General features: G+C 41.0%; 1 protein-coding gene across 1 annotated transcript in view; it reads left to right on the forward strand.

Annotated features, from left to right (window-relative positions):
- Positions 1 to 12,850, forward strand: part of kiaa0825 (KIAA0825 ortholog) — a 406,047-nt gene that overhangs the window by 179,332 nt on the left and 213,865 nt on the right. Inside the window, exon 16 of the mRNA XM_078214786.1 lies at positions 559 to 958. Within this exon, the coding sequence (XP_078070912.1) occupies positions 559 to 958 (400 nt within the window). The remainder of the gene's footprint in view (positions 1 to 558; positions 959 to 12,850) is intronic.

Genomic DNA, 12,850 nt, shown 5'->3' on the forward strand with positions numbered 1-12,850 from the left:
CCTCTGCACTGTAACGATTTTGTGATTCTGATTCTGTGAGATCAGTCTGAAATAGCGTCATCCAGGCCTGAAATGCTATTTTAATAGGTAGCCTGAGCAAGGGAACAGTGATGGTTTCCCAGTCGGTCAAGTCTACCGAGAAGAGACCCTGGCAGTTAAGTTTTAAAAAAGATTTTTAGATTTCTTTGTGGGTCATAGAAAAGCTGAGATTTCATTTGCACACTCTCATGGTCCTTGGCAGTCATCTTCTTCCACCTGAGCCACCTTTGTCCCTCCCTCCTTCCTTCCCAGACAGTAAATTCTGCTTGCTTGGAGTTAGAAATGAGTCCCTGGAGTTAAAATCTCTGTGCCTTTAAATGTCAGTTTGTGACTTGTCTAGGCCCCTCACACAGAACAATCCACCCCATGATAAAATCGGGGTCCGTATACACAAAATTACACTTATAAAAATTTAAAAATAAACAAATTATTAATTTGCTGTTGGTATATAGGGACTTAGTTCTGCAAGATGTGTTACGATAATAACACTAATTATCATCATTAATATTTTCCTTTCAGATTTGACAGAACTTATAGCTCAGGCTGTTTCTGTCGTAATTGGGAACCTGCCTGCAGCAATTGCTTCATTGCCTTCAACAATTAAATACCTCTTCAACTTAGCAGAAACAAAACTTCATAACATTCCTAAGCTCCAGAAATCATGCCTTCTTTGTTATGTTATGACTATTTGCCAAACCCTGGAAGATGGAAATGCCGTAGAGCTTTTGACAAGTGTTACAATAGATAGATGGAGTAAAGATAAACTGGGTTTGTTGAGTGAATGTCTTCAGAGCATTATGGGACAGCAAAAGGAAAGTCCCAAACCAATAATACAGAAGGTCATCAATTGTCTGGAGAAACAGAAACCTAAATGGATTGATGCCCAACTACGAAAAGCAAGAGAATTGTGCACAGAACAGTAAGTGACAATTGTAATATTCAGCATTATAATATTGTTCAAAGATATATATTTATAAATAGCTTGTCAGTTCAATTCAATATATTAACATTTTAATGCAACTGAAGCTACAGAATACAGACTTGAAGAAGTGTTACAAGTCAATCTATTTTTAAAATGTATTTGGATAGAGGGCAAATGATTTCAGTAGACCCATGTTTAGTATTGATAGTTTCATGTATGATCACAAACCACCCTTTTCTCCTCCCTTAATGACTGCTAACTATTTTCAGTTATCATTGTTTCAAAATATATAAGATGAAGCACAAGTCTTCATCAATTTTCATTTGTCATTGTGCAATATTTTAAAAATTTAAAACTAAACTAATTTCTCAGGTCGAGTTTGGGGATGGTTGTACGACAGAATTAAAGATAGTGTGTGGAAAGGATGACATGCACATGGGGGAAATGGAATAGAGTATAAAAGTAGTGAGGTATTTCTGCTACTGCACAAAACATTGGTGAGATTGCACTTAGAATATTGTGTATTGAGGAGGGATGTAATTGCATTGGAGGCGGTTCAGAAGGGGTTTGCTGGATTGATTCTAGAGATGAGGGGGGCGAATTTTCCCGTTCCACCTTCCACAGGAATCAAAGCAGGTGAGGGGCGGTTGACCTCGGGCGGGGTTTTTCAGTTTCAGGGCGAGTGGGGCCTGAAAGTCCTGCCCAAGGGGTTTGACTTATGAAGAGAGATTGGGCAGTTTAGGCCTATACTCCCTGCAGTTTAGAAGAATGAGAGGAGATATAATTGAGGTGTACAAGATGATAAGGGGGATTGACAAAGTAGATGTGGAGAGGATGTTTCATCTTGTAGGGCAATCTAGAACAAGAGGTCATAGTTTTAGGATAAGGGGTAGCAGATTTAAAACAGAAATGAGGAGAAATTACTTCTCTCAAAGGGTCGTGAGCCTGTGAAATTCACTGCCCCAGAGCATGGTGGATGCTGGGACTTTGAGTAAATTTAATGAAAAGTACAGGTTTGAAGGGCTATGGTGAACAGACAGGTAAGTGGAGTTGAAGCCGAGATCAGATCAGCCATGATCATATTAAATGGCTCGTGCGGCTGAATTTGGTACTCTTGCTCCTAGTTCTTATGATTCTTATGATTCAGGGCCAGGGAGAGAAATCATGTGTGCTGTTATGGACCCCGTATCCTACCCACTTTACCCCTCCATCTTAATTAAGTGGAGCCAGTTGACATGTAGCTGCTTCAATGATTCTTTGAATTGGAAACTGTCACATTTGAAATCAACTGGACTGACTTAAGTCAAAAATGATTGCCTTGAGCTTAAAAAAATGCTCATGAATTTGTTTCCTCAGGGCGTTGCCACAGAAATAATATAGGACCTTAACTTACAATGAATAAATTATGATTGATCATTGATTTTTGTCTCAAATGCAACTTTTCTGACATAACTGGAAATATTTTTGGATGTAGATTCGTATGTGTTCACTGGACTATTGCTGCATGATTTTCTTCTCAATGATGCAGAACAATTTATATAAAGCTGGCCAGTTGAAGATAATCTGTCACATTGTGGTTTCTTGCATATAAACATATAAGTGCCCTGATTGCAGATCAAAGATAATGGGAGGGATTCCAGAACTGAAGTCCTGGCCACTCTCATGCTCGATAGCCAAGTTTCTTGACCTCTTCCCATTTGAGGGTAGTTCTTCCCAATTTCCTCTGTCTCAATGACAGCCCTTCCTGACCCCTTCCCTCTTGAGAGCCAAGCTTCCTGACCACCTCTTGCTCGATGGCTGCCCTTCTCTACTTGCTCCCTCTTGATGGCAGCCCTTCATGACTTCCTGCTGCTCAAACATGGCCCTTCCTGATCTCCTCCCACTCAATATTCCTCTCCTCAGCACTTACAGCAAGGGCTCAGGAGAGAGTCATCAAGCAGAAAAGAGTGAGAAGGGCAGTTGAGGAGATCAGAAAGCTTGGCCATCAAGCAGGAGGATCAGGGAGTTTACCATTTAAGCAGTGGGACTGAAGAAAGTGCTCGCCATGTCCTCTGCTACAGGCACCCAACAAACACATTTCTCCACACGTGAGGCGAGCCACAAAATAGGGACAGGGGAATCTGGCACATCCTACTTGGCTAATGATCTGGAGTGTAGACCATCCAAATTGTCAGGCTACTTGACCATGATTGCTGTTGTTCTAGCAGTGTGTGGAAAATATTTGCTTGAGCCTGGGCCCTCTTAGAGCACAGGCTCCTGTTTTTTGCACCTATTGCACTCACCTCAACTGAGCCTTGGTACCATTATTGTAGAAAACCATCCCAAGATGCTTCATTTGTAAGTACTCGGGTCTGTGGAGAACTCAAAGGATTTTTATTTGTCTGTTGTTGACATTTTACTTCATTTGTTTTCATCAGTCAATACTCATGTTAGTATTTGTATTGCTCCACACAGTATAAGTTTGGCCTCTTCAACAATCTTGTAAGATGGGCGCTAGCTATTTTCTCATCCTGCAAGCATGATGCAATAATAGAGTGGACAATGACTGTCCTCATCAGATCATTGTTTGCTGAGAATCGGGCCAAAGGCTGCCACTTTCATATCTGAAACGTGACTACCTCAAAGTACCCTGGAAAGGCAAAGTATCTCAAAATTTGAGCAACAGATTTTGCAAGCCATTTCATGCTACTGATATGCAGTTACTACACGTGTGATACTTTCCATTAACAGGATAATATCATAAGAACTTAAGAAATAGGAGCAGGAATGGACCACATGGCCCATTGAGCCTGCTTCATCATTCAGTACAGCCATAGTTAATCCACCCACCCTCCATATCCCATAATTTCCTGAGAGACCAAAAATCTGTCTATCCTAGCCATAGTCTCTCGGGGAATTAAGAGAAATGAAAAGAAAGCGGGAAAATGGAGTTGAAGCTCAAGATCAACCATGATGCAGCCAACAGCCCCAAAAGATGTTCTACTTATCACACAATCAAGCAAAATCATGTGTGAATGTCAGTGCCGGTGTGGTGCCAGCGATTGGCTGATAGAATCAAAGAGCTTGATCCTTAAATTGTTCATAATAGACAGAAAATAGACAGCATGCAACCAGCCCATGCTTGCAAACTGAAAACAAAACTATTAGATGTGATTTGGCAATTCAGCAGCACTTGCTGAACACTCTGAGTGTGCTGATAGCTATATAACAAATAGTTTAAGATAGTTAATGAAGCTCATAATGTGCATCATTTATGCTTGCTACAAGTGACATACATTCATATACATGGACTTGTTCTCTGCAAACAAAAGCATGTTCAAGTCATGTGCATTTTATGAATTATCCAGAAGTTTGGGGACCTATAATTCTTATTGCTTTCTCCATGCCAACACCTCAGCCAATCAGAGTTGATTTGCCAGTCAGCATAGTATAAATTGTTGTGATCATTTGAAATCTGGCATTTTTCTAATGTGTGCAAGCTAAAAAGCTGAGGCAAAATGTCTCTCTTTTCATAGCAGCATTGGACTAAGGAGCAGGAGTAGGCCATTTGGCCCTTCAAACCTACACTGTCATTCAACAACATCATGACTGATCTGGTTGTGATCTCAACTCCACTTTCCTGTTTGCCCCTCCCATAACCTTTGTCTCAGTGGCCCAGCCTCCACTACATTTGGGGAAGAGAATTCCAAAGACCTTCATCTCTGTATTAAAAGGTAAACCTTTTATCTGTAAACTGTGTCCCTTGGTTTCTTTTTCTCCCACAAAAGGAAACACTCATCAAGTCCCCTCAGGATTTTGTATGCTTCAATAAAATCACCTTTCATTCTTCTAAACTCCAGTGGGTTTAGGCCCAAATTGTTCAACCTTTCTTCATAAGATAAGCACTTCATCCCAAGAAAATAGTCGAGTGAACCTTTTCTGACCTGCTTCAAACCAATTATATCCTTTTTCAAATATGAAGATCAGTACTGTACACAGTATTCCAGATGTGGTCTCACTACGGCCTTGTATAGCTGCAGTAAAACTTCCCTACTTTTTTATTTCATTCTTCTTGCAATAAATGGCAACATCCATGTGACTTTCTAATCACTTGCTATACCTGCATACTAATTTTTGTGATTCAGGTATTATGTTCCATAGCTGTTTAATCCTGAACAATTACAAAAAAGGCACTTGTATTTGTATAGCACCTTTCATGACCACAGGATGTCTAAAAATGCTTCACATTCAATGATAAATAGTCACTGTTGTAATATAGGAACATTGCTACTTTATGATTACAAAGGTTGATCCAACCAACTACAACACTTTTTTTAATTGTTCAGTTGTAATTTTGGTATGTTACTTGAAGGGTCATGTGGAGAAAAAAACACATGTTAGAATCACATAGAAGAATCGTATTATTCAACAAATTGCATCATACATAGATTGCTTAAATATGTTTATTTTTTTGATTATGTACTGGATGAGTCATTACCAGTCTAGCCAATCTTCCTTGTACAATTTTGTGAAATAGGGTAGTGTGGGTGTTTTATAACATGGGTTGGTTCGCTTCTATATTCAAAAATGCAGTATGTTAAACATTGGAGAAAATGGCAGCAGGATGCATCACCTGCCTCTGTATACTTTGTAGTAACATTATTGTTCATTAAAATAACTTTCAGTCTGAAGTACCGTCTCAGTGGTAAACCCATCAGTCAGTATCCTAAAATAAATATGCAGTTCAGAATCTGAAGAAATGCCTGACTTTGCAAAGTAATTTATCCAAGAAAAGATTATTGTTTTCCATCATAGTGACCCTGACTTGGCTGGCTGGGTGCATACATAGATTAAGATGAATGCAGTTATTCCTTGGCTGAGGACTGCCTCTTTCAGGCCACATTCTCTCTAATGACATGATTGATAGGCTGTCCCAAATCTACAGAGGAACTCATTAATCATTGGTGTGACTGAATACAATCATTTGCTTCACCTGCAAAGTGATAGACAGAAAAGGATACAATTCAGGTGCTGACATGATGTACTGATTGGTCAGAGGCCTCAACTTTTTCAATGTCAGTCTGCAAGATTCCTGATAAATGACATAGTTTGTTCTACCCTTCTGTTCTGAAAACAAGACATGGTGTCCTTTCAGAATTATTGAGCCAGTATTTAACAAAGAGAAATTTGAATATTTAAAATTCTGCTTTGACATAACTTTTTTCTTATTTGTATTATACTTACAAAATTTCCATCAGCATATACTTAAATACACTTTAGATTATTCCTTTTTATTACTCTGTTTTGTTTATCCCTTATTTTGTCATCATTCACCTTGAAAGACCATCCTTTCAAGCTGAAAAGGATGTTAGCAGATTCCGCTATCATTTTCTGTATTTCAACAGACAAGTGGGTATATTAGTCTGTTTATTCTCTTTACACTGGATTACTTTGGTGCTAAATATGAATACACAGTGCCTTCCCTATGTGTAAAAATGACAATACAATTTAATCAAATTCAAATTAAGCGATTGTTATATGAGGCAGCTTAATTTTTAAAAAAAAGTTATTTGGGCTTTGTTTGTGTTCGTTTACATTCTGAATAAGTGTATGCTACTATTATTTCTATTGTTATTAAGTTTATAATGGTTGAACAAATGCATCTAAACATAGGTTGAGGCCATGAGGCCTTTGAAAACAACAATGAGATTTTTCAAATTGTGGTGTTGTTGGATTATCAGCCATATCAGTGAGAACAGGAGTGATGAATGAATGGGACTTAATGCGAGTTAGGATATCAGCAGGAGAGTTTTGAATGAGCTCAAGTTTATGCAGAATGGAAATGGGAGACCAGGGAGAACATTGGAATGCTGAAGTCTAAAGGTAACAAAGGCATGGATGAAGGTTTCAATAGGAGATAAACTGATATTGTGAATGTTAAAGTAGGCAAGTTTAGTGATGGAATAGATACTAAGATGAAATATCACCTCAGGGTCAATAAGATGCCAAGCTTGTGAAAGATCTGGTTCAGCCTCTGTCAGTTGCCAAGGAGAGGGATGGAATTGGTAGCTAGTTTGCGATGAGGATTTGTCTTTTGTTCATGGAGTGTTAGTGTCACAAGCTATGCGAGCATTTATTGCCCATACCTAATTGTCCTTGAGAAAGTGGTGGTGTGCTATCTTCTTGAGCCGCTGCAGTCTATGTATTACAGGAACATCCAAAGTGCTGTTAGGAAGGGAGTTCCCGGACAGTGAAGGAACGGTGATATAGTTCCAAGTCAAGATGGTGTGTGACCTGAAGGGGAGCTTACAGGTTGTTGTGTTGCCATGCATCTTCTGCCCTTGTCCTTCGAGCTGGTAGAGGTCATGGGCTTTAAAGGTGCTATCAAAGGAGCCGAAGTGAATTGCTACAGTGCATCTTGCAGATTGTACACACTGTCGGTGGTGGAGGGGGCGAATGTTGAAGTTGGTAGATGGTGTGTCAGTGAAGTGGGCTGCTTTGATTTGGTTGGTGTAGAGCTTCTTGAGTGTTGTTGAAGCTGTACTCATCCAGGCAAATGAAGCGTGTTTGATCACGCTTCTGACCTGTGCCTTGTATATGGTGGACAGGCTTTGGGGAGTCAGTTGATGAGTTACTTTCTGCTGATTTCCCACCCTCTGAGCTGCTCATGTAGCCACAGTATTTGTATGGCTGGTCCCGGTTCAGTTTCTAGTCAATGATTTTTTTTAAATTCATTTGTGGGACATGGGCGTCACTGGCTAACCAGCATTTATTGCCAATCCCTAGTTGCCCGAGGGCAGTTGAGAGTCAACTGCATTGCTGTGGAGAGTCAATTATATTACTCTGGAGTCACATATAGGCCAGACCAGGTAAGGATGGCAGATTTCCTTCCCTAAAGGATATTAGTGAACCAGATGGATTTTTCCGACAATCGACAATGGTTTCATGGTCATCAGTAGATTCTTAATTCCAGATTTTTTTTATTAAATTCAAATTCTACCATCTGCCATGGCGGGATTCAAACCCGGCTCCCCAGAACATTAGTTGAATTTCTGGATCAATAGTCTGGCGATAATGCCACTAAGCCATCAACTCCCCATATATAATCCCCAGGATGTTTATAGTGGAGAATTCAAAAGATGGTAATGCCATTGAAAGGAGATAGTTAGATTCTCCCTTGGAGATGTTCATTGCCTGGCGCATGTGTGGCTCAAATGTTCCTTGCCACTTATTGGTCCAAGCCTAAATATTGTCCAGGTTTTGCTGCAATGGAAAATTAAAACCAGTGGCTTTGATCTTCCCAATATTTATTTGGAGAAAATGTGTGTTCATCTAGTACTGGAAGTTGGACAAACGGTGTAACAAATCAGAGACAGTGACACCCCAGGGGAGGTGATGGTAAGGTAAAGTTAGCTGCCATAATCGCTCATATGGTACCTGAGGTAAGGTGCTGTCTAAGAAGCCTTGGTGAACTCCTGTAGTGCATCTTGTGGATGGTATACACTGTTGCTACTGTGCATCAATAGTGGAGTGAATGTTTGTGAATGGGGTGTCAATCAAGTGGTCTGATTGTCCTAGATAATGTCAAGCTTTGTGAGTATTGTTGCAGATTCATTTATCCAGGCAAGTTGCTTGTGCTTTGTAGATGGTGGACAGGCTTTGGCGGGTCACAAGGTGAATTACTCACACAGGATTCCTAGAATCTGACCTGCTCTGGTAGCCTCAGTATTTATATGGTTAGTTCAGTTCAGTTTCTGGTCAAAGGTAAAACTCAGGATGTTGATAGTGGGGGTATCAGTGATGGTAATATCACTGATGGGGCAATGGTTAGATTCTCTTTTGTTGGAGATGATCATTGCCTGGCAGTTGTGTGGCCCAAATGTTACTTGTCACTTTTCAGCCCAAGCCTGGATATTGTTCAGTTATTGCTGCATTTGAACATGGACAGCTACAGTATCTGGGGAGTCGCAAAAGGTGCTGAACATCATGCAATCATCAACCCCAGTATTTATATGTCTAGTTCAGTTCAGTTTTTGGTCAATGGTAACTCCCAGGGTGTTGATAGTGAGGGATTCAACGATAGTAATGCCATTAAATTTCAAGGGGCGATGGTTAGATTCTTGTTAGAGATGGTCATTGCCTGGCACTTGTGCAGAGTGAAGGTTACTTGTCATTTGTCAGCTCAAGCCTGAATGTTGCCTGGTTCTTGTTGAATTTGGACATGGACAGTCGAGTCAAGAATAGTGCTGAACACTGCACAATCGTCAGTGAACATACCCACTTCTGACCTTATGATGGAAGAAAGGTCACTGATGAAGCAGCTGAAGATGGTTGGGCCCAGGAAACTACCCTGAGGAATTCCTGTACTGATGTCCTGGAACTGAAATGACTGATCTCCAATAACCACAAGCATCTTCCTTTGTGCTAAGTATGATCCTAACCAGTGGAGAGTTTTCCCCCTGCTGTTCATTGACTCCAGTTTTGCTAGGACTCCTTGATGCCACACTCAGTCAGATGCTGCTTTAATGTCAAGGCTAGTCACTCTCATCTCATCTCTAGAGTTCAACTCTTTTGTCCATGTTTGAACCAAGGCTGTAATGAAGCCCGTAGCTGAGTGGCCCTGATGAAACCAAAACTGAGCATCAGTGAGCAGGTTATTGCTAAACAGGTGCTGCTTCTTAGCACTGTTGATGACCCCTTCCATCACTTTACTGATGATCGAGAGTAGACTGATGGGAGGGGTGGTAATTGACCAGGTTGCATTTGTCCTGCTTTCTGTGTAGAGAACATACCTGGGCAATTTTACACATTGCCAGGTAGATGCCAGTGTTGTAGCTGTACTAGAACAGCTTGGCTCTGAGCTGGGCAAGTCCTGGAGCTTCAGTACTATAGCCAGATTATTGTCAGGTCCCATAGCCTTTGCAGTATCCAGTGCCTTCAGCCGTTTCTTCATATCATGTGGAGTGAATTGAATGGGCTGAAGACTGGCATCTGTGATGCTAGGGTCATCCAGTGGGGGCTGAAATGGATCATCCACTCAGCACTTCTGTTGAAGAGTATTGCAAATGCTTAAGCCTTACCTTTTTCACAGATGTGCTGGGCTCTCCATCATTGAGGATGCGGATATTTATGGAGCCTGCTCTCCCACTGAGTTGTTTAATTGTCCACCACCATTCATGACTGGATGTGGCAGGACTGCAGAGCTTAGATCTGATCCGTTGGTTGTGGAATTGTTTAGCTTTGTCTATTACTTGCTGCTTATGCTGTTTGGCACGCAAGTAGTCCTGTGTTGTAGCTTCACCAGGTTGACATCTCATCTTTATGGTGCTGCTCTTGAGATGTCCTCCTGCACTCTTCATTGAACCAGGGTTGATCCTCTAGTTTCAACAACAAAACAGAAAATGCTGGAAAATCTCAGCAGGTCTGATAGCATCTGTGGAGAGAAAACAGAGCTAACTTTCAAATCTGGATGACACTTTGCCATTGTTTTGATCTTCTGACTTGATGGCAATGACGATGCCACTTACTCTGGTGGAGGGCAGCACATCATTCATCCTTTTTTGACACTGCTGAGCCGTTCTCTTGCGAGTCCCTCAGACGCTAACATCACAGTGGCCTTCATCTCGGCCACTATGGTCAGACAGGAGGGCCTTTTGCTGCCATCCCCGGGAAACAGCACCTTCTGCCTTTCCTGGATGAGCTGAAAGAAAATCTATAGGGAGGATTTGAACTGTGGAGCCACATGTCTGCTCTGCAACATTTTGTTATCTACAGTAAGTCCCACCCTCTGGAACGAGAGTTAGATTGATGCTTCTACTTGCGGTGAGTGAGTGACTGTCTAGCACCAGGACTTATAGCCCCATGAGATATAGACAGGGACGGTGACTGCCTGCTTGCCCTGCTGCAAGATTTGCCATGCTCCTCACACATGGATATGTAATTAGCTATACTGTGTGAGATTGCGCTTGGTCAGCCAACTCTCCCCCCCAAGCGAAAATCTCTCATTTCCGCTCCACCATCTACCTTATACTCCAGAACTAAAGATATTGACCAATGTTTTCTTTATTCATAGGATATGAATGTCTCTGGCAATGCTAACATTTGTAGCCCAAAATTGCAGTCCATGTGGTGTTTTTCGAGATGGAGTTCCAGGATTTCGACCCAGTATCAGTAACAAAAGGGATGATCATGTGCAGCAAAAGCAGATGGTAATGGAACAAGTAATGAAACAAAAGGTGGAGGATTTGTAAATGGAAATATCAAAATTATCACCAATGGCTACCATCTGAAGAAAATGTGTTGAGGGAGAGAGGAGGGTGAGGGGGATTAGAGAAAGTATTGAATTCCGTGTCTAGTCTGAAAAGCTGTAAATTGCTGAATGAAAAATTAGGTGCTGTTCCTTCAGCTTACATGAAGCTTCATTAGAGAAGTCAGGTGTCACAATCTTGGAATAAGGAACAGCTATTTAGGACTGAGATGAGAAGAAATTTCTTCATTCAGAAGTTTGTGAATCTTTGGAATTACCTACCCCAAAGAGCTATGGAAACTCAGTCATTGCGTATATTCAAGACAGAGATTGATAGAACATTGGCACTAAGGGAAGTGAAGGATATGAGGATGGTGCCAGCGAGGTTGAGTTACAGTGTAAGCTCAGTCGTGATCTTATTGAATGGCAGAGGAGGTGCAAAGGGCTGAATGGCATACTTTTGTTCCTAATTTAACATTTCTTATGTTCGTAGCGTAGGAGATTGAGGACAGAAGTCAGAGTTGGAGTTGATTTTTGGAAGAATATGCACTTTATTCATATTTGATTTGAAATGTTAATACTGTTTCTGAACAGTTTCTGTCACTGAAACTAGATACTGCCAGACTTGCTGAAATTTTCCAGCACTTTCTGTTTTATTTCAGATTTCCAGCATCTGCAGTATTTTGCTTTTATTATATAAGTCAATAGATGTTTCATCTGCAAGGAGTGTTTGGGGCCTTGAATGGTAAGGGGCGGAAGTAAAAGGGCAGGTGTTGCAATTTGTATCGTAAAATGCCTTCGGAAAGGGATGGGATGCTGTGGTTGATTAAGGAATGAACTAGGGTCTCGCAGAGAGAATGGTCCTTTCAGAATGTTGAAAGGGCAGGGGAAGATTGTTTAGTGGTGGCTTCATGCTGGAATTGTCAGAAATGGCAGAAGATGATCTGTTGAATGTGGAGACTAATAAAATAGAAGTTCAGGACAATGGGAACCCTATTTTGGTTGTGGGAAGGAGAATTGGTGAGAGCAAAAGTGTGCAAAACGAAACGGGCATTGTCATGGACCTGGTCAGCCACAGTGGAGGGGAATCTTTGGTTCTGGAAAAAGGAAGACATATTTGAAGAATTACAATCCCAGCTGTTGTTAATACTGAACAAGTCAGATCCCAGATTGAAAACTGGCTTGACAGATTTTAACTTTTTTTTCAAGTCATGGGAGAACATTACTGAACAATTTCACAGGAGTCTGCTGATGAATGTTTAATACAACTAATAAAATATTTATTAAAACAAAAAAAGTGAACGATATTGTAATAGTCAAAAAGGTTGGAAAGATCTCAATACAAACCCTCCACTGGGTGCTCCGGTTTCCTCCCACAGTCCGAAAGACGTGCTGGTTAGGTGCATTGGCCATGCTAAATTCTCCCTCAGTGTACCCGAAAAGGCGCTGGAGTGTGGCGACTAGGGGATTTTCACAGTAACTTCATTGCAGTGTAATGTAAGTCTACTTGTGACACTAATAAATAAACTTCAAACTTCACTTTTACTTAACCACATACTCCAATTCAAGGTTGCGGGGAGTCAGAGCCTATCTCGACAGATACTGAGTACTAGGCAGAATACAACCAGGATAGGATGCCAGTCCATCACTTGACACAAGCACGC

The sequence above is a fragment of the Mustelus asterias genome, chromosome 6 (genome assembly GCF_964213995.1).
Source record: "Mustelus asterias chromosome 6, sMusAst1.hap1.1, whole genome shotgun sequence".
NCBI classification, from domain to species: domain Eukaryota; kingdom Metazoa; phylum Chordata; class Chondrichthyes; order Carcharhiniformes; family Triakidae; genus Mustelus; species Mustelus asterias.